The sequence below is a fragment of the Mustelus asterias genome, chromosome 9 (assembly GCF_964213995.1).
Source record: "Mustelus asterias chromosome 9, sMusAst1.hap1.1, whole genome shotgun sequence".
NCBI classification, from domain to species: Eukaryota; Metazoa; Chordata; class Chondrichthyes; order Carcharhiniformes; family Triakidae; genus Mustelus; species Mustelus asterias.
Window position 1 is genome coordinate 92609729 of NC_135809.1, and position 22476 is coordinate 92632204.

Consider the following 22476-nt stretch of genomic DNA (forward strand, 5'->3'; position numbering starts at 1 on the left):
GGCCGAATGGCCCCTTTCTGTACTGTAGGGTTTCTATGATTTCTATGAAGTATATGTGATATAAGTATAACATCGATGAAGGGGATAATTCAGTCTCCTGAGACCAAAATAGAATTTTTCTAACCAGGAACTCAAATCCAAACCCATCAGTAATGTCACTAAAATCCATTGTACTTAAAATTCCACATGGCTTTTCAATCACTACAAATCATTGGCCCCAATTCTATTTTGGGTATTACATGAATAAAAAAGCATATCCTCTGACTCACCATGAGTAACACCATGGGAAATTTGTTGTATTTATAAAAGTCATGCATTTATCCCCTTCACACTTTAATATCTAGAGAACAAAAATCACAGGCCAAATATATGCTGATTTCATCTCATCTGGAACGGGAACTCTACAAACACCAGTCTCTCTGTAATCTTCACCCCTCAACTGCAATTAACCACTAATTGACCTCAGGATTTACAACAATTAAAGGGCTAGGTTTGGGCAAACACATCAGTAGCAGAATTGTGCATTACATAATGTAACACCCTTTTGTTGTAAAGAAGCACATCTTCTGGCAGTGCCATGGGAGATCCACTAGTAACTTTGATTTAAAAGCAAGTGGGTAAATGTAGTTGACCCCAATCTAGATGGAAGTAACTATCATTCTAATAAGATCCACATTATTTTATTACTTCGAATCATGTGACAATGATATTCCATGGTGATGACAGGACAATTATTTTTCACAATTATCCCATTTTGAACAAGGGTATCGCAATGAGATTCCCCCTTCTTCATCCTGACTAAAGAGGGAGGGTACTGGCCATTTACCCTAGTTATTGTCAAGATTCCTATTGTTAGCCAGCAGATTAAATGTGGCAGAGACTTCCTAGAATGGAATGAGGGGGAATCTCATAGAGACTTATAAAATTCTAACAGGACCAGTCAGGGTAGATGCAGGAAGGATGTTCCCGATGGTGGGGGGTGTCCAGAACCAGGAGTCACAGTCTGAGGATACAGGGTAGACCATTTAGGATGGAGGTGAGGAGACATTTCTTCACCCAAAGAGTGGTGAGCCTGTGGAATTCATTACCACAGGAAGTAGTTGATGCCAAAACATTGAAAGTATTCAAGAGGCGGCTGGATATAGCACTTGGGGTGAACAGGATCAAAGGTTATGGGGAGAAAGCTGGATTAGGCTATTGAGTTGGATGATCAACCATGATTGTGATGAATGGTGGAGCAGGTTCGAAAGGCCAAATGGCCTCCTCTTGCTCCTATCTTGTATGTTTCTATGATTTTTTAGCCCAAGTCTTTCTGTGCTAGTTAAAGATTAGGCACCTCTGTTTGCTCAAAGTGTCTTATATTAGAAACTGAGCAGACCATGTCTCAAACTGAGGCTAATTATTAGCAGTCCAGCATCCAATGTATTATCTGCACAAGAATCCAATTTTAACCTTTCTTGGCACTCTTTTTTTATTTTGTTCAACTATATTATATACTACACGCAGATAGAAAAGAAGGCTGTAATATAATTTTGGCAGGTGACCTTCATAAATCACTAGGGTGTGTGTCATTTTGTCACCTGACTTCTGAGATTAAGTAACTGATTATCCATAGCAAATTGGTAAATATATCTGATGATAAGGTGAAATAATTAATAATCAGGAATTTTATGGCCAGATAATGTTCTCTTCACTTGAAGACGTAACAAATCTTTAGAAAGAATCATTTATCGTATATTCCATTTTTAAATTCTTTCCACTTTCTCTAATGATTCCTTGAGCTTACCCATCAAGTATCTGGGTCATTGCTTTCACTCAATGCTGAATATTGACCACTGCCAAAGTACAGAGAGGTAGCCCAGAGCCTGAGGAGGCAAACCCTGTCAAAGGTTCAGCACCTTCATGGAAAAAGGAGAAAACAGGAGCAGAAAAAAATTCCCTCTGAATTTCTCCGCTTCAATGGGGCAGCACAGTGGTTAGCACTGCTGCCTCACAGCGCCAGGGATCCGGGTTCAATTCCGCCTCGGGTCACTGTCTGTGTTGAGTTTGCACATTCTCCCCGTGGGTTTCCTCCAGGTGCTCCGGTTTCCTCCCATGGTCCAAAGATGTGAGGTTAGGTTGATTGGCCATGCTAAATTGCCCCTTAGTGTCAGGGGGATTAGCAGGGTAAATACATGGGGTTACGGGGATAGGGCCTGGGTGGGATTGTTGTCGGCACAGACTCGATGGGCTGAACGGCCTCCTTCTGTACTCTAGAGATTCTACGATCCAATGATCCTGTGAACATGGTATTGTTGCATGGGCACTGTCTGTACCTCACCCAACCATCCCTTAACATAGCATCACCTGTTCTAGTGCAGGTCGAATATCTTTTATTTGTACATCCGAAAACCAACTCATCCAAAATCCAAAAATGTTGTTTTGAATGGCGACACTTGTTAATAAAGTAATGTAATATTATATTCCAGTGTAATAAGTGTTAACAGGTAAGAAGTAGTGTATGTGTGATTTGGAAAATGGAGAAACAACCTGATATTTGCAGACTGTAGCGAGCTTAGGCTTTGGCTATTGTAATGTAAGTAGGCCAAGGCCTACCGTATATATGGCAGATATAAACCAAAAAATCGGAACACCGAAAGGCACTCGGCCCCAAGGGTTTCGGATAAAGGATCCTCGACCTGTATATCCAGTGGCTCGCTGTCTATATTTGTTTGATTACGCTTCTGTGGAGTGTCTATTAAAGACGCTATATAAATGCAAGTTGCTGGTGTACACAGAAAGTGCAGAGGCACCATGAAGATCCATATGCAGAACCCACCCTCACAGGAATCTAGAGCTAAATTATTTTTATTTGTGACGTGTCTCTGAAGCAAGGTTTTCTCAAGGATTCTCCGTGATTACAAGCATTTTGACATGATGATAATTGCAGAGTTCTTCCTGTTGCTGCATTGGAATATTTGCAGACCTTGGACCAGGAGAGCAACGGAATGCAGCAACCCTAGTGTAACTTCATATGTGTATCATTTACACTGCATTTGTACTGTGAACTGACTTTACATCACTCGCATCAATAAATGTTTATAGAGCTTTGAAAAATATTATTAGACACAAGAACGGGAGTGGCTAAGAATTATATTGTGAACTGTTGGGGATGGCAAAGTGTGTTTGTGAACGGAGCGGGGGAACTGCCATCGTGAAGTACGGGAAGGGGTGCCTGATCGGAGGAGGGGTACATGGGGATAGGGAGAGAATGTGTTCATTTATTGAGGAAATGTTCCCACTGTAGCACAGAGAGAGAGAAAATGTGCATCAGTGAACTGGGAGCCCCCATGAACTGGGAAGGAAGGTATCTCAATCTGCAAAGTAGGCGAAGGCAGACTCCAAGAACAGAAGTCTGGGAGGGAAAAGGTGCCTCTGGGAAGGTTGTTAGGGAATCACCATTTAACAATTGATGTCTTGAGCATCACTGGAGGACTGACTGTTTTTATCTTAAAGTACCGTGCCATTTCAAGGGTTAATTGAAAGCTGTAATGATTTTAAAGGAATCTAGAACCAGTGAACAATTGTGTATGTGTGTTTCGAACCAAGTGCTCACTTCTTCACATTTTGTGATTGTGCCAAGGACACAGGTGCCTGAGCCTTCCCATGAGCCGCAGTGGGTCAGTTTATTGGTAGATGTGCTACTGGATTATATGTTCCCGGAGCATCAGGAATTGTCAGTCATTCAGCTGAGGTTTACAGGGCTCACTAGTCTCAGATCCATGATAAAAAATGATTACTGACAAAGTCCCTATATCCTGTTGGTGATGAGAGACCTTGCAATGTAAAATTGGGCAAAGGGCAAGTTTTACTGGCAGAGTGCGGTGGGGAGGGATTGGGAAGAGAGAGAAGCATAGCAACATATTTCCGAAAGTGCAGGAGTTGTTGTGAGGCAATGGGTTATTGTTTCATTGCAGTTATTTCCTGTTCAATGGTATGAGATTATGAAGATTACCCAGCAGTGGGATCTCATTATTCCTTCTGGTAACATTAATATTTCTTTCTGTTTGAAGGACATGAAATCAATGGGGCTCTCGATACATCCAACATTGATACAAGTATTCTGGAGGAATACATCAGTAAGGAAGATTCCACAGATATGTAAGTCCATCCAGTGACCTTATGACATGAATGGATCGGTACCACTCCTGACATTATGTTTATATATTAAGTCATTCGGGGATATAGTGTTTTTAACATTGTGTTGACCATGGCCTGACCCCCATTGAGTCTAAAGACCCGGCCTTCAAAGTTTTGCACTACCTGGTATTAAAATGACTATAAACCGATGAGCAACTTCAACAAACATCATTCCAATTCTTTTTCTAATAGTTAATTCAATTCACAAAACAGAAGCGTTAGGAAAAAAATCCTCTTGGAGCATCTGAAATGAGAAACCTTGAAATCGATCTGTGAAATGTAAAGAGACACTTTTCATACGGACAGAGTGGCTCTCTGTCTTTCTGAGATTTGCTTCTGAGGACTGAATCCAGAAGTCCCGCCACTTCTGCGGGGTGGGTGTGGAGGGGGGTTGGAGGGTGGGGTATTACATGCTGCACATCAGTGGTTCCTGGAGGCAGCTGTACATGCTAAATAGCAGCTGCCTGCAGTCTGATCTGATTTAAGGAGGGAGGATGAAATACAACATGTGTACATTAGACCTCATAGGAGAGCTCTAAACTTATTGGAGCCCCTGGAGAGATAGGGTATCATTTTGGAGAGGTAAATACACTTATGGATATGGTTTGGGGACACTTTGGGCAGGATTTTACGGCCTTGCTCGGGCGAGACCGGAAATTCCCACCCGAGGTCAACGGAGATTTCTGTTGTTGGACCCTCACCCATGCCGAGTCCATGGCGGGCGAGGTGGTAGAGTTCAGCCTTTGGGAGAGGTCGGGGGGTTTTTAGGAGAGGGAAGGTGTCCTTTGGAATTGTTAAATGTGGACATGAATATGCTTAAAAGATGGATAAGCTCATCAGAACTGTCAAAGTTAACTGGAACTGTCAAGGGAGCTGTCAAAAGCAGTTGTCAAAGCATTTAAATCTCCTGCCTTTTAAATATCTAAAGTAACTGCCTGTGGTGTTGAAATAATTCAGTGCTTGCTATTTCACTCTGTTTGTTGACAAACGAATACCATTACAGGATTAATCCCACATGTCTGATTTCATAACCTATCATTATCACAATGTCAGTTTGCAGTTTGATTAACATCTTCAAGTACTTATAAAGTCTTTGAAGTGGCCGATGGATCCAAATGCTTGTTCCTATAAGGGATTAAAGGAATTTAAATCTATTGATTTTTTGAATCAATGAGAGCATTTTTTAATAAAGTGAATTCATCGCTTAAGAACTTTCTTTAACTTTAGCATGGGTCTGCTCATGGTGGTTACCGGGTGAATTGGTTGCCATGATTTGTCACTAAGTTGGTAACAAGCCATGGGATGTGAATGGAGGGGCATTGGTTCGTATGGAGAGTATGAAGGACTGAGGGGAGTGGGTGGAGGACCATGGATTTGCATAGGGACTATAAAGGGCCCTGGGTGTGGATATAAAATGGCATGGATGTGGCATGGAGTGTGTGAGGGAGCGTGAGGGAAAGGGCTGTTTTTGGTTTTGTTCCTTTTTTTGCACAGAGCTGGAGCACTGAGTTGGACTTTTTCACCCAGCCCACCTCCCCACCCAACTGCCCAATTGCCCATGTGTTGTCTCCCAACTGTTTCCAGAGCAAAGGTCCCAGCTTTCATTTCATTCCGCTCTTCCGGAACAAAAGTCCGATCATCCAGGACAGCTTTTCCTGGGTCGTGTTTGCGGAGCTGTGAATTGTCACTGCTCTGCGCTCTCGGCCCAGGAGCAAACGTTTAGGCCCAGACGACAGTCGCTACAGCTATGTCGCACATACTCGATACAGATTGTTTCGTAGCAGAAGGGGGGGCCTTACTGAAGTGGCTCTCTGTCCTGGTGATATCTCTTTACGTAACAGTCTTCATGGCATCTCACTGTTCACATTCAGAATGTGATACCCAGGGTTGTGAGGATGCTATTGACTGGGCAAACACCCATTGGCACCCACTGCTCCTCCAGGCTATCACCAGAGTTACTTATCTGTTCCTCATGTACCCCCACAAGATGAAAGAGAAATTAGCAACTGCAACATGAGCACTTACAAATATATAATTTAAAACCTACATTATAAATATTGAGCATTTACAAAATAAGTTAGATATTTGTATGTTCATATGCGAGCTTCAAAAAATTAATTTCGTACAAATCCATTTTGCATCTGTTTGAACATCAGATTGAGTGTTTGGGAAACCTGTATCGACCTGGGCTTACACCCAACCAACAGCATTTCAAACCATGTGGGGAATTTTCAGATGAGGCAATCTTGACAGAAAGCCTAGAGCCAACGTTTGATAGAATCCATAGAATCCTACAGTGCAGAAGGAGGCCATTCGGCCCATCGGGTCTGCACCGACCACAATCCCAAACAGGTCCTAGCCCCGTAACCCCACATATTTACCCTGCTAATCCACCACACACTAGGGTCAATGTAGCATGGCCAATCAACTTAGGGTAAAGGGTCAGCCAGACTTGAAACGTTGGCTCTATTCCCTCTCCACAGTCAGACCCGCTGAGTTTCTCCAGCATTTTCTGTTTTTGTTTCAGATTCCAGCATCCGCAGTATTTTGACAGAAGGCCTGCTTGCTGGGAGTGCAGATTGAAAATATTGGCATATCTGTGCCTGAATTTCTAATCAACACTCCCAGCAGGTGAAGTACTCCACCAAAATGTGCATGGTTGGTAAATCACCCATCTTATGCCTGCAGTTTAAATGATTCACAAGTAAAGTCACCGTTTACACTGAGATTAAAGGTTGCCAATATCAAGCATTAAGATTGGTTAAGAACTGGAGGCTCCCAGAAGCAGTCAGTTGAACTAAAGGTAATGAATGCTGTCAAAACCAATCATTCGAATGCTGTGTTCTCTCGCTGTTGGCTGAACACAAACCCGTGGCATCAAACTTTCAAGATGAGCTGAAGGTTTCTGCAAGAAGCAGTTACATTTATTTTGTTTTGTTTGTTCCCAAAGAATCTTCGCAAATAAGGTACTAAAATGCAACTTTTAAAAACATTTTATTTTCATTTCTGGAAATGGTCAGTTTGGTGGGTTTTACAGGTTGGCATTAATCTGACACAATTAACCTCTAACCTAGTGGTATCTGTCACAAAACCATTCAAATTGTTAAAAAGATTGAGACAATGAGAAAACTTTGAGAGAATATATTGTAGTCTGCTCAAAAATCAAAAGTAAATCTATAAACCCAAATTGGAACACATACAGTTGTCATTAAATAATGTTTAAAAGCTTCTGTTTTTATTAGAGAGTAATGGTAATGTCCACTTTCAGCTGTTTATGGAGATGTGAATAAGGGTTTGACAGTACATTAAGATAGGCATTTACCAGCACTGAAACTAATTCTTAATCGGCATTCACTGCACTATGCACACAGTTCCCTGTTGGCCTCTGAGAGCACAGTGGGTAAATGCTGTGGGTCACTGACCTATAGAGGCCACTATGTTTGATATTTAGTTCAAGCTGATTTCGCTGATCAAGTGAAGATGATAATAAGGATGCTACAATCAAGCCCAGCACCCTTAGGCTAGAGGTAAGGAAAGTTAAAAAGTAGCCTGCTTTTCTGCTACTATTGGCTACTCAGTGACTCCTGCTGGAAAACTGGTAGATGTTGATGGGGAATAAGACCAGTTTTATCTGTGAAGTTGTTCACGGTCAAACTGCCTTTCAACAATTACACTGCTGTCTTAACCATTTTGAAAGATGAAACCAAGGGGTGTGGGTGTCACTGGCTAGGGCATCATTTGGTGCCCATCCCTAATTCCCCTTGAGAAGGTGGTGGTGATCTGCCTTCCTGAACCGCTGCACCATATGGTGTAGGTCCACCCACAGTGCTGTTAGGGAGGGGATTCCAGGATTTTAATCCAGTGACAGTGAAGGAATGATGATACATTTCCAAGTCAGGATGGTGAGTGGCTTGGAGGGAAACGTCCAGGGGGTGGTATTCCCAGGTATCTGCTGCTCTTGTCCTAAATGGTAATGGTTGTGGGTTTGGAAGGTGCTGTCTATGGAGCCTCAATGAGTTCCTGCAGTGCAGCTCGTAGATGGTACACATGGCTGTCACAGAGAGCCATTGGTGGAGGGAGTGAATGTTTGTGGATGAGATGCCAATCAAGTGGGTTGCTTTCTCCTAGATGATGTCAAGTGTTGAGTGTTATTGAAGCTGTGCTCATCCAGTTTAGTGGAGAGTGTTCCATCACACTTTGTGCCTGGTAGATGATGGAAGGATTTTGGGGAGCCAGGAGGTACTGCAGGAGTTCCTTAGGGTGGTGTCCTAGGCCCAACCATCTTCAGCTGCTTCATCAATGACATTCATCAATGATATTGCTGAGTTGGGAAAACTCCCAGCAATATTTGACCTCCAGTCATCAATAACACTCCAGTACTTCCCCTAATTGGCGCAAATATCACTTGCCACTTGTCAACCCAAGCCTGGATATTGTCCAGGTCTTACTGCATTTGGACATGGACTGCTTCAGTTTCTGAGGAATTGTGAATGGTGCTGAACATTGTGCAGTCATCAGCGAACATCCCACTTCTGACCTTATGACAGAGGGAAGGTCATTGATGAAGCAGCTGAAGATGGTTGGGCCTAGGACACCACCGTGAGGAACTCCTGCAGTGATGCCCTAGAACTGAGATGACGGACCTTCAACAACCACAGTCACCTTCCTTTGTGCCAGGTATGACTCAAGCCAGCTGAGAGATTTCCCCTGATTTTCATCGCCTAGTTTTGCTCGGGTTCCTAACATGAAGAACAACCAATTAGGGGAAGTACTGGAGTGTTATTGATGACTGGAAGTTAGATATTGCTGAGTTGGGAAAACTCCCTGGATGTTTAAGAATGGTGGAAGGACCCAGATACAGATATCCAGCCCCCATTTTTGACAGATCTCAGTTTTTTGCGGGCCAAGGGAAAGGGGCAGGGCATGAATCACACAGATCCCAGAACATAGCAGAGCCATTTGAACTTGGGGCTGAGTTCAGACCCCATTTTCACTGTTGCAATGGCCTTAACCCGTAGTGTGGATGTCATGAATCGATTGAGTAGATGTAAATATTCTTGAAGGGTGGATAAGCTCTGTTTAACGATTATGATCTGAAGTTTTTAAATGTCCCACTCTTTAAACATTAATAAAAGACTGAAGCTGACTGTGGAAGTTTTAAAAACCCTCTGTTGGACTGCTTTGAATGAGGCAGCATGTGGTGTAGGCTTGAACAAAATAGCATCAGGGTGTGCACTTTCAATGGAGGAATTTATTGATATTTTTCCAAGAGTTATTTCATTATGAATGCTTGGCTAAGTTTCAAAAAATTATCTCAGCAGGGGGTTGTGAAAACTCTTATATAAATGCAAATCATTATTCATTTATTTTAGATTCTAGCACTCAAAACATTATTTTTCCTTTACTCCCATAGGAATGTTCTGATTGACTCAGAGTAAATATATTTTAAAAGCATGGTTTTGTTGAAATTGGGCCATTTTACAAATACTCTACTCCCTCCTAGATGTAACAGTCAAGAGAGTTACAGCAAAAGCAATTACTCGGGATATTTCAAAATGGTGGCAGGGGCACTGCAGTTTAGTCTATTTTTCATTGTTAGGTAAAGCATTCAGTATTATGCATAAATAACTAGCCTGCTGCTAAGGCTTCTGGCAACAAACACGTTTCTAATTGACTTGTGGGGATGCCTTTGACCAGTGTGTTCCATTCATGACATGAACAAATCTTCCTGTTCTTCTCTTAAGGGAATCACAGAAGCAAACTCATGGGCCTATTGAGCTTAATGCTTGCCTATGAGGAATCAATGAGAGAAATAGTTGCTAGTCATTCCTTCCTTCTTTCCCCCTCTCCAGAAGCTGTTTCATGCTGAGCCCAGCAGGATGATAATCGATTCTGTCACCCTTATAACCCCGATCTCTGCATTCCTTCATCCAGCCCCCTCTGCAAACTCAATTTCCATCTCTCCCACCATTTCAGCTTCTGAGGCTCTAACTTCTGGAATTCCCAAGCTCATCCTCTCTACCTCTCTCCATTCCTCTAAGATGCTCCTTAAAATCCATCTCAGACTCGGTTTTTGGTTGAATGTCCTAATATTTCCTTATTGAGGCTCATTGTCAACACTTGTTTGGTAACACTCCTGTGAATTAAGAGCCTTGGGATGATTCACTACATTTAAGACACTTATCTGAATGCAAGTGAGTATTTCCAGCACTAGGAGCCATTCCTAGCCCAAGGACGCTATTTCCATCTGTAACAGCTCAGAGCACTGGCTTAAATTAGCTAGTTCATCACATCAGAGTGTTTAGTTTACGTCTGCGCTAAGCAATCCACTTACTAGCTGAGTCACTCATTGTGAGGGAAAGGAGTGATAACATTGAATGTTATTGGTAATTTGACAATTGATCACTGACACCCGAATATTTGGCGGGATGCCAACTGAAATGACACCATGGCGATATCAAAATTGCACTGTTACCAAGGTGGCAACTACATAAAAGCTTGCAGGAAGGACGGTTTAATCATTCATTACATATGGCTCCTGACCATCGCTAGAATCTTCACGATTCATTTTCAATCACAGAATCCCTCCAGTGCCGAAGGAGGCCATTCGGCCCATTGAGTCTGCACCGACCACAATCCCACCCAGGCCCTATTCCCATAACCCCGCATATTTACCCCACTAATCCTCCTGACACTAAGGGGCAATTTAGCATGGCCAGTCCACCTAATCCACACATCTTTGGGCTGTGGGCGGAAACCAGAGCAGAGGAAACCCATGCAGACACGGGAAGAACGTGCAGACTCCGCACAGACAGTGACCCAAGGCCAGATTTGAACCCGGGTTCCTGGCGCTGTGAGGCAGCAGTGCTAACTACTGTGCCACCCAAACTGATAAGCTGCAGTGAAACACCAATTTCACAAGATTTTTTTTTAAAAAGGCAAAAAAAAGACAAAACAAATCAACAAGTGGTGATTAGGGACTTGCTTTTCAATTCAGGTTCAGGAACCGACACTCAGATAATTTCCCAGTGCTAGCACAGTGCTGCACCTGTGTAGCTCACGCGATGCTATGTTCAAACAGAAATGATCTCATTGAAATGGAGGCAGGCTTGGTGCTCCATTTCTGGTACTAATCTTTACCTGGAAGTGGGAGCTGCCTGCAGAGCACAAACACCAAATACAAATGACAGCTCTCCTCAACCTCACTTTGAAAATTGGCTACTGTCCTGGGGGTGTCAACACACTTGTACATCTGGAGGCACCATTTTCAAAATACATTTGCTCTTGTTCCATCTCCTGTGGGAAATTGGTGTCATAAGTTTGGGTTTTAAAAGCCTTTTGGAGGAAGATGGTGGGGAGTTTAATTGTTTTGAGGTTCTGAGGAAGAATGTGTAGAATAGGAGATGATTGCCCAGATTTTCCAAGGAGCGGCAGTCATCATGGGATTTCCACTCAGCTCAAACTATCTCCCACTGATGCTGATCCGCACCTTTTCTTCCGAGCCCAGATTTACGAGAAATGCAGAGCTTAGTGAACCTTCGAGACCTCCTCATGTGGCTAGGCTGGTGTGTGACTGAGTGGCGTGTGACTGAGGTGGCATATGGCGAGTGGCTAGGATGGCATGTAGCTAAAGTGGCACGTGGCTGAGGTGGCACGTGGCTGAGATGGCAGATGGATGCCGTGGCAGGTGGATTAGAATGATAGGTGGGTAAGGTGGCAGTTTGTAGGGTGGTAGTTGGCAGTTGGCTGTAGTGGCATGTGGGTGAGGTGAGTAAGTAGGTCAGGGGGATGGGTCAGAACGGGTAGTGGTGCTGTAAGGGATAATCAGGTCTGGCGGGCTTCGTCAGGTAATCATGGGGATAGCGTGATCAGGGAGTAGTGGGTGGCAGGGATGGCATAGTCAAGGTGTCAGCAGTGGTAACTGGTGATCCGGGATGTTGGGGTGGTTGGGCTTGAGTTCATTCACTGCTCCTGGAATGGTTTTTGCAAAACTTAATTTGGAAACTGAAGAAATCACAAATGATGGACACAAAAACATCTGACTATGCCAAACTACCTGTTATCACCCTGTTATCAAACTTAAGTGGAAATATAGATTTGCTCTCCAGTTTCTCCTTTATTTGCCCATATCTACCAGCACTTTCCCCTTGCGAGCCTGGCATTGCTCACGACTGTACATTAAAATCACAATGGAATCTTAATGGCATCTGAATATTTGAGGTTCTTGCCACTCATCTGCAGCAAGTTGTTGGGAAGGGTGCTGCCTCTATTTTAGCCCCTGAGGTTCAGTTTGCATCAAGTAATAAGGGTTAAAATGAGCACCACAGTTTCTGCTTCTTTTGGCAGTAGCCATGCTTGTTTGCCTTAGATAGCTTCAAAGTTTTGGCTTCTAAATATGTACATAGTAGTGACCTCCTCAGTCTCTCTACAAAAGAAAATTTCCTGTCGCCTGAAAATTGGCAGTGAAACATAGTGCAGTATTGTAACCATTCTTTGTGAAAAATTAGCATTTTTTTATGGTTGCAGGTTTAGTTAAACATTCCAGGGCTTGTCTGTCAACTCTGGCGTCTAGCATTCGATGCACAACTTAAAGTCAAAGTTTAGTTTATTTATTAGCGTCACAAGTAGGCTTACATTAACATTGCAATGAAGTTAATGTGAAAAGCCCCTCGTCGCCATACTCCGGCATCGGTTCGGGCACACTGAGGGAGAACTTAGCATGGCCAATGCACCTAACTAACACTTTCGGGCTGTGGGAGGAAACCGGAGCACCCGGAGGAAACCCACATAGACACGGGGAGAACGTGCAGACTCCGCACAGGCACTAACCCAAGCTGGAAATGGAAGCCAGGCCCCTGATGCTGTGAGGTAGCAGTGCTAACCACTGTGCCAACCTATGGCACAAAGCCTTACCAATAGTGGCAACAGTAATGTGAAATGGGTATGCAATATTACCCCCAATTTTCTGACCCACATTCATTGCTAGTAAGGTTCTGTGCTTGAAGCAAGTCTTGCACAATTCCTCTTGAAGACTTCGTGGGACATTTCTTTTGCTTCTCCTGCGCTTTATATAAACAGGCTAAGGTCTCAGTTAAAATAGCTGACATAGGAATGTCACTGACAGGTATTCATTTGCCACTGTTGACAACTGTAATTTCTAACATTTTGAAAAACGATTATTCTTCCTTGGGTGGAACCTTAACACTTGAGCACTGATATGGCAATCTTAGTGGTTATTTATGGAAATTAATATTAATTATTTTTTTCCAGTGATTCTTTACCTCCTGCCACTTTAAGCATGGGACGATGTCCATTAATTGCAGAGTGATTGTTCCTCTGATTTTGTCAAAGTTTCTTTGTGGAAGAACCTGAACTTTGAGCCTAGTTTCCCCAGACCACAAGGCGGAGGTGTGAGATTAACAGTGAAAACCAGCACAAAACCCTGTGCAGTGTAAAGACACTTCATTTCCATGCTACATGCAGAAGGACTTTCATTAAATGGAAGTGGCTTACTTACAGAGGGTTAGAGTCCCCTGCCTTGTTTTAGAAAATGGTTATGACCTTAAGTGGAGAATAGCCAATGACAATATGTTATCAACATATTAATTGGCAACAAATATGTCTGTGTCAACTACCGGAGATTGTTCTATGATTGGTTGTTACCATAGCAATTCTGTCCAACGTATTAGATAAGGCATTGGTAAACCTAAAGTTAAAAACACATAGGGGTCATCAGAAGTATATCTTTGTTAAATACAATAGTTATGTTTGTCATTTATCAAAGAATGCTGTCATGTATCCCATGATTTCTTTTTCTGCAGCTGTTTTCCAGATCTTCCAGTCTCAGTAAGCTACTCCAACCCCCAAGCATCCGGCGGTGCTCCAATTGGCCATCCTATCCCCAGCGCCATTGTGAACACAGGCCACCTAAACAGCCCTTCCACCAGTGGAGTCAACCACCTTTGCCATGTAACCACCAGCTGCATCCCAGTGGCAGCGCGACATGGCGGCCTCGTGCCAAACCCCGTATCCTGTGGTCCAAACCTCAACAGCCACGTGAACTGCAACAGCAACAATGGAATGCTAACCAAAAGCTACCCCAGCACCCTTTGCATGAACAGCAACACAACTGCTATCAAAGTGGAACCAAAGCCCGCCTATGCACCCGGGTAAGTGAAAATAAGGATTTTATTTGACACCTGAATGCATTTTAATGGAAATTCTAAGACTTACCAGAATCCATTGCTTGTTACATCACAAATGATTCAAAATGCTTGCGGATAAATAATTTTCGTGTTCTGGCTTCCATAGCAACCAAAAATCCTGCATCCAACGTATAGCATTAAATAAAATTTTAAAATAACGTGATTACAATAACACGATAAGATTTGTTCACTGATTTGTCTTTTTGGTCCTTTTAAATTTCTTTGTTATTGAAGGTCTCAGCCTCTCCTAAGAGCAGTATTTTGCTGAGTGTGGCATCATGGACCCCTAGCAAAGCTGAAGTCAATGGAAATCAGGGGGAAAACTCTCCACTGCTTGGTGTCATCCTTAGCACAAAGGAAGATGGTTGTGGCTGTTGGAGATCAAACGTCTCAACTCCAGGACATCACTGGAGGAGTTACTCAGAATAGTGTCCTAGGGCCAACCATCTTCAGCTGCTTCATCAATGACCTTCCTTCCATCATAAGGCCAGGAGTGGGGAATGTTCACTGATCATTACACAATGTTCAGCATCATTCGTAACCCCCTCAGATATTGTCAATATGCAGCAAGACCCAGACAATGTCTAGGCTTGGGCTGACAAGTGGCAAGCAACATTCATGCCGCACAAGTGCCAGGCAATGACCATCTCCAAAAAGAGAAAATCCAACCATCTCCCATTGACGTTCAATTGTCTAACTATTGCTGAATCCCCCACTGCCAACATTCTGGGGATTATCGTTGACCAGAAACTGAACTGGGCTAACCACATCCATACAGTCGCAACACGAGCAGGTCAGAGCCTGGAAAATCTGCAGTGAGTAACTCACCTCCTGACCCCCCGAAAGCCTGTCCACTGTCTACAAGGTACATGCCAGGAGTGTGATGGAATGCTATCCACTTGCCTGGATGAGTGCAGCTCCAACAACACTCAATAAACTCGACACCATCCAGGACAAAGCAGTTGCTTGATTGGCACCCTTTGGTCAAAACCCTGGAACTCCTTCCCTAACCGCACTGTAGGCATACCTATGTCACATGGACAGCAGCAGTTCAAGGAGGCAGCTTGCTGTCACCTTCTCAAAGGCAATTAGGGATGGGCAATAAATGCTGACCTAGCCTTTGGTGAAAGAATAAAAAAAAGCATTCTTTACACAAGGATAATGAAATTCTAGAACTCCCGCTCTTAAATTGCATGTAGATGCTGAGTCGATTGAAATCTTCAAGACCAAAATGAATAGATTTTTGTTAATAATGGTATCACAAGATATAGAACAAAGATGGGTGAATGGATTTGGGGCAGAGAATTGCCACAATTTGATTGACCAGAACAGGCGTGAGTGATTGAATGGCCTATTCCTGTTCTTACGATTTCAGGTTGCCCAGTCCACACATTTTTAGTTTAACTTAGCAGTTTTGGCCAAGTTGTTTATCAAAAAAATATTTGAAATAAAATCTATGACATATTTCAAAAGCTTGTTTCGGGTAAAGTTTATTTGATTATTTGTAATGAAAAATGCACATGGTGCCTGCAGTTCAGAGAATGACTGATTAACAGTTCCATCGGCTGCATAAATAAATCAAACCTGAAATTCAACGGGGTTTATTCCAGCCTCTTGTTAGAGTTTTAGTGGAAGGCTGTGAGAACCCCCACAGACTTTCGGGGTTAGTAGGCAAAGAAAGAGAGAGAGAGGGGGCTATATATTGGACTGCATGCCTGTTGGGTGCAGGCAATCTGATAACTGAACTGTCCTCGCCCAGGCAGGAAGAGGTGGACAGAAAATGCAGTTGCTGCACTTACTTCATCTGCATAATTGTAGCTTCTGGTCGAGTGTGTCTCACCCTGCTGTCTGCAGCTTCAAGCTTCTGGTCCTCTGGGACTACGGCGACATTCATTTTCTCTTTCTTTCTTGATTCACTATGGTGGCACGGTAGCACAGTGGTTAGCACCGCTGCTTCACAGCTCCAGGGACCTGGGTTCGATTCCTGGCTTGGGTCACTGCCTGTGTGGAGTTTGCACATTCTCCTCGTGTCTGCGTGTGTTTCCTCCGGGTGCTCCGGTTTCCTCCCACAGTCCAAAGATGTGCGGGTTAGGTTGATTGGCCATGCTAAAATTGCCCCTTAGTGTCCTGAGATGCGTAGGTTAGAGGGATTAGTGGGTAAATGTGTAGGGATATGGGGGTAGGGCCTGGGTGGGATTGTGGTCGGTGCAGACTCGATGGGCCAAATGGCCTCTTTCTGCACTGTAGGGTTTCTATGATCTGAAATTTACAGTCTTAGTAAACAGTGCAAAGAAAAGATTTTTTTGGAAGTTTACAAACATTCCACACTGAGACGGATAATTTTCCACTTGATCCTGTTCCATGCCTCAAGATTAAACATTGCTCTTTGATTGAGGTACTTCACACACATGGGGGTCAGCACTGCTGTCTCACAGCGCCAGGGACCTGGGTTCAATTCCAGTCTTGTGTCACTGTCTGTGTGGAGTTTGCGCATTCTCCCCGTATCTGCGTGGGTTTCCTCCGGATGCTCCGGTTTTCTCCCACAGTCCAAAAATGTGCGGGTTAGGTTGATTGGCCATGCTAAATTGCCTCTTAGTGTCAGGGGGACTAGCAGGGTAAATACGTGGGGTTACAGGAATAGGACCTGAGTGGGATTGTTGTCGGTGCAGCCTCGATAGGTCGAATGACCTTTCTGCACTGTAGGTTTTCTATGATTCTACAAGGTTAGGCAGCTCATTCTGCGATCCTGTTCTCTCTGACGGATGGAAGAAAATCATGCTTTCAGAGTATTTCCTTCAGTCTAAAAGTGCAAGTTACTTTATTTTAACAAATAGTTAACGATACATGCAGCGGAATTTTATCATTTTTGACTAAGTGTTAACTCGGGTGGGAAAAGCAGTGTGTAACCCGCCTCCTACTCTGCTGGCTTTTCCTGCCATATTTTTTGACACTTAGTTTAAAAAAATGCTGGAAGTGGATCCCAGGACAGTGAGCCCGCCCCACTATCAATCTCGGCCTTCAAGAGATCAGGGTGTCCTAAAATAGAAACAAGATCTCTCCTCCCCTCACTAGACACCTCTCCCTCCACATGTACCCAGTGCCGCACCACCCCCCCACGGACACAGGGAAGGCTCCGCAACAATATCTCACCTTCCTGGCATTGCCCCCTGTGCTGTGCACATTGCCCGTACTCTAGGCAGTGCTAGGCAGGTGGCAGCCCCTCGTGGGGGGGGAGGGGGGTGTCATGCCTGGGCATGACCATCTTCCCCCCCGGGGGTTGAACTTACCTGTGCATCCCCGGTGAGTTCTCTTAACCAGGTCCCAATTTGTCAGGACCTGTTGTAAACCTCGCTAATGTGATGTTACATTGGTGGAGGGAGGAGTTCCTTATGTGGCAGATGATACAGCGGGGAAGCCTGCTAATGATATGTTAATGTATGGTTCCTGACCTTTCATGGCGGGAAGCCCATTACATCATTGGAGGGGTGGGCGAGGACAATCAGAATAGGAAATCCCGCCAGAGTACCAGCAGTTTGGGGACTCCCATTGGAATCTCCAGCCCATCAGCTTTCCCGCCCGCCGAAACCGGGGGAAGATCCCAGCCGAATAAATCCAATGCTAAAGTTGCAAACTCTTCCATTCTGACTTGAAGAATAGTAACAGCGTTATGAACTTCGAATTTTCAGATCTTTCAAGTGAGTCTATGAATCCTCAGATGGTGCACATCTCCGCACCCTTGGGGTTCCATCTCTCTCTGATTTGTGAATAAATGGTGGAATTGACTAAACAGCAGAACACGAGGAAGAGCCAGTTACAGAGTCACAGTGAGCTTTCGACAATCCACAGCAAGGGAAACCTTTCACATTCAAGAGTGTGGTCTTTCTCAACAGGCAATATTTAGAATAATTATTCTTGTCAGTCACATGAATGGGAATGAGAACACTGACTTGCGCAGCATCTCGAGATAAGTTTGCTGTTCCAGATCTGTCACAGGCCTTTTGCAAATTCCATCTTTTTCTGTAGCAATCACAACTCTGTTTCAACTTTCAGTGACTCACTGACCTCATTGTAATGGTGCCCCAGCTTGGTCTGGGGCCTCCGCACAGGCGTCATTAGCCACGGCTTCAGGGTAAACCTTGTCCCCTATAGCCAGCCCTTCAGCACAGGATTACCCTTGAAGGTGCCAGGTGCCTCTGAGTTTGCCAGGATGTAGGCGTTGTGCACACTCCCAGGATCACGTACGTAGGCGTACATGATATTCAGATGGTGGTCGCACACCAGCTGGATGTTTAGTGAGTGGAACCCCTTCCTTTTGATGTAGGGCACTCCATGTGCTCGTAGGGCGATGTGTGTGCCACCGATCACTCCCTCGACCTGGGATATCCCGGCAATGACACTGAATCCACCAGCCTCAGTTGCAGGGACAGCCTCACGCACTAGACCTTGCTACACAGATGATCCCTCAATCAGAGGGGTGAAGGAAGCCGATGATGATGGGGCCCCTTGAGGAATAATACCCTCATACATTGTGGCCATAGCCTCAGCCCTTGGATGGCGTTCTGGATCGATAGAGCAGAGCACGAGCTGGGGCATAACTGGTACCCACACCAACTGTCTCTACGCTATCTGCAGCACTGACTGGTCAATACTACGTCCTGTGAATGCCAGTGTTCAGTTCGTGCATTCACTCCAAATGCTGCTGCATTGGTCTCTACAAACATTCAATCTCTCCACCACCGATGCTCAGTAGCAGCAGTGTGTACTATTTACAAGATGCACTGCAGCAATTTACCAAAGATCCTTAGACAGCACCTTCCAAACCAACCACCACTTCCGTCTAGAAGGACAAGGGCAGCAGATACATGGGAACACCACCACCTCAAGTTCCCCTTCAAGGCACTCACCATCCTGACTTGGAAATATATCGCCGTTCCTTTGCAGTTGCTGGGTCAAAATCCTGGAAATCCCTCCCTAATGGCATTGTAGGTTAACCCACAGCACATGGACTGCAGCGATTCAAGAAGGCAGCTCACCACCTCCTTCTCAAGGGCAACTATGGATGGGCAATAAATGCTGGTCTAGCCAGCGACACCTGTGTCCCACGAATGAATAAAATAATGAGGTTGGGCACTCTCTCAATGGCGGAGGTCAATTATTCAAAACCCCCAGCCATGCTGACGCTTATGAACTGAATGGCCTTCTCCATTCTCAGCCCCGCACTGCCTCAGGGAGCTCTGATGTGAGGGGGCACATCTGTTGCTGCTTTAAACCACTGAGTTCAGCTGGTGAAGATACACAACGCTGCTGGGAAACGTGTTCCAGGATTTGGACCCAGCGACAGTGAAGGAACAGTGATATTGTTCCAAGTTGGGATGGTGTATGGTCTGGAGAGGAATTTGCAGCTGGTGGTGTACCAGTGCATTTGCCGCCATCGTCCTTTTTGATGTAGAGCTCACAGGTTTGGAAAGAGTTACCGCAAGAGTTTTGGTGAGAGGCTGTGGTGCATCTTGTAGATGGTCCACACTGCTGGCACTGTGCACCGCTGGTGGAGAGAGTGAATGTTTATGTTGGTGGATGGGCTCCAACCAAAAAGGCTGCTTTACCTGGATGGTGTCAAGCTTCTTGAGTGTTGGAATTGCACTCACACTCGAGACTTGTGCCTTGGAGATTGAGGACAGGCTTGGCGGGGGCAGGAGGTTAGGAGAGGAGTTACTCCCCTCAGAATTTCAAGCCTCTGACCTGCTCTTATGGCAACAGTATTTATATAGCTGATCCTGTTCAGTTTCTGGTCAATGGTAATCCCCCAGCTTGTTGATAGTGGGTGACACCGTAATGGTTATGTCATTGAGTGTCCAGGGAAGATGGTTGGATTCTTTCTTGTTGGAAATGGTCATTGCCTGGAACTTATGTGGTGGGAATGTTACTTGCCGCTTATCAGCCCAACCCTGAACGTTATCCAGGTCTTGCTGCATATGAACATGGACTGCTTCTGTACCTGAGGACTTGCGAACAATGTTGAACATTGTGCAATCATCAGCAAACATTCCCACTTTGATTTTATGATGGAAGGAAAATCATTAATGAAGCAGCTGAAGATGGTTGGGCCTAAGGACACCACTCTGAGGAACTCCTCCAGTGACATCCTGAGACTGAGATGTTTGACCTCCAACAATCACAACCATCTCCTTTGTGCTAGGTATGACTCCACCCAGCGGAGGGTTTACCCCGATTCTCCTTGGCTTCAATTTTGCCAGGGCTCCTTGATTCCACACTTGGTCAAGTCAACATCTGTGGAAAACACAAGAAGAGACCATGAGAATGAGCCATGGAAGAGTAGACGCTTCTGCAGTGTGGAGGTTTCTCAATGTAGCCCTCTCTTCAGTAAGCTGTTGGAGGGGTTGGAGTGCAGTGCATCTCCATAAGCTATACATGGCACTCTCTAATCACCAAATCCACCACTGAATCCTACCCTGACTTCCCCAACATCCCTGTATTCAGTGACCCTGGTGAGCCTCATGTCTTCCTCTTCCATTGTGGTGATGAAGTCGGGTATGGATTCCCTCCTCCTGTCGGAGCCTCGCTAGGGTGCATTTCTGTTGCAAGGACGAAAAGGAGAGAGATCAGGCACTGCTGGCCTCAACAGCCAATGCCAGTGGCTTATCGACATAGGAAGCAGCATGCATCAGTGCTGACAAATCATCAGCAGTACTATGGCTCTGAGCCTAGCTGAGGGGTCAGTAAGTACCCAACGCACACAATCTTTCCACGTTCAGGAGCAATATGTGCCTTCAGTCTCCTCAACTGCTGTGTCTGTTGAAGGTTGAATAACTGTTCTGAGTGAATAAGGTCATTGAACCTTCCCCTACACTGAGACCCACAATCCATCTGCTGATTGTGTCAATTACCTCAATCCCGGCCTGTTTGGTTTGGAATGGTCGCCGTTTCCTGCCAATCTGCACGGAGGAGTTCCATCCTCTCCCTCATTGCCTCAAGCAGGGCCTCCATGTCCGTATCCTGGACAGAGGGGCATCCCTGCCAAGGATTCCGGTCCTCTGCTTTACCTGCTCCCAACAAATCATACTGTGGAACAGCAGCCATGGTAATGGATGCCATGTTTGGTTTAAATCAGGCCTGCTCACATTCAGAGCTGCGTCCATTCACGATCCTCGGCTGCTAACTGGCCACCCAACCTGTTTTCTAGCCAGTTGTTACCCTGATAGTTGAATGATCCTAGAATTCCTTAGCTCACAATTCCTGTTGTATTGTTGGGTTTGTAACTGAGGAGCGCTCCTATGCTGAGCCTACCCTCTTAACATGGGGTCAAAGGGTTCGAGCACCATTTTGGGTACATCTCTGGTGCCTACGGACCCAATCCAACCAGAAACTGCAGTGGCCATCTAATCTGCTGTACTCCTTGTAACGCCTCGCTCAGCCCCCCCAAACCAACCCCTCATCCCCAACCTTAGGTATCAGCTGCCTTCCTTTGGTGCTTAAATAAGAACTAGGAGCAGGAATTGGCCATACGGCCCCTCGAGTCTGCTCCACCATTCAATCAGAGCTAGACTAAACTTAGCAGCTCCCGCCTTTTTTCCCTTTACCCTTTATGTTGAGACTCTTTGGTCCAAACTGCTTGCTCTGGACTCCCATCAATGGCCTAACATCAGCCCTTGTGGAGTCCAGTACACCTCCACTCCCTCAACATACCTTGGGTCCCAGTTGAGCCTGAGGAGACCCCTCTTCCCCCACCTTGTACAAAGTGGACAGACGTCCTGTCCCTAACAAGCATTGAGGGGCTTCCTGGAAATTGGAGTTCATGTATCCACTGATGAGCTGGGGGTTTCACCAACCTCCTGCTGCACTTCTGGAGGGAAACCATTGGTCAGAGAATGTCTGGATTGAAAGCTTCAGAACTATCCCCAGGTATCCCTAAATGAATACTTTGCGTCGGTATTCACTAAGGAGAGGGATGTGTTGACTGGGAGTGTCTCGGAGGGGAGTGTTGAACCGTTGGAGAAAATCTCCATTACAAAGGAGGAAGTGTTAGGTTTGTTAGAGAATATAAAGACTGACAAATCCCCAGGGCCTGATGGAA

General features: G+C 44.9%; 1 protein-coding gene across 3 annotated transcripts in view; it reads left to right on the top strand.

Moving 5' to 3' along the window:
• myrf (myelin regulatory factor) overlaps positions 1-22476 on the top strand; it is a 243668-nt gene that overhangs the window by 112410 nt on the left and 108782 nt on the right. For all 3 annotated transcript variants that reach the window (XM_078221259.1, XM_078221257.1, XM_078221258.1), the window contains 2 exons: positions 4053-4140; positions 14001-14348. In XM_078221259.1, the coding sequence (XP_078077385.1) occupies positions 4053-4140; positions 14001-14348 (436 nt within the window). The remainder of the gene's footprint in view (positions 1-4052; positions 4141-14000; positions 14349-22476) is intronic.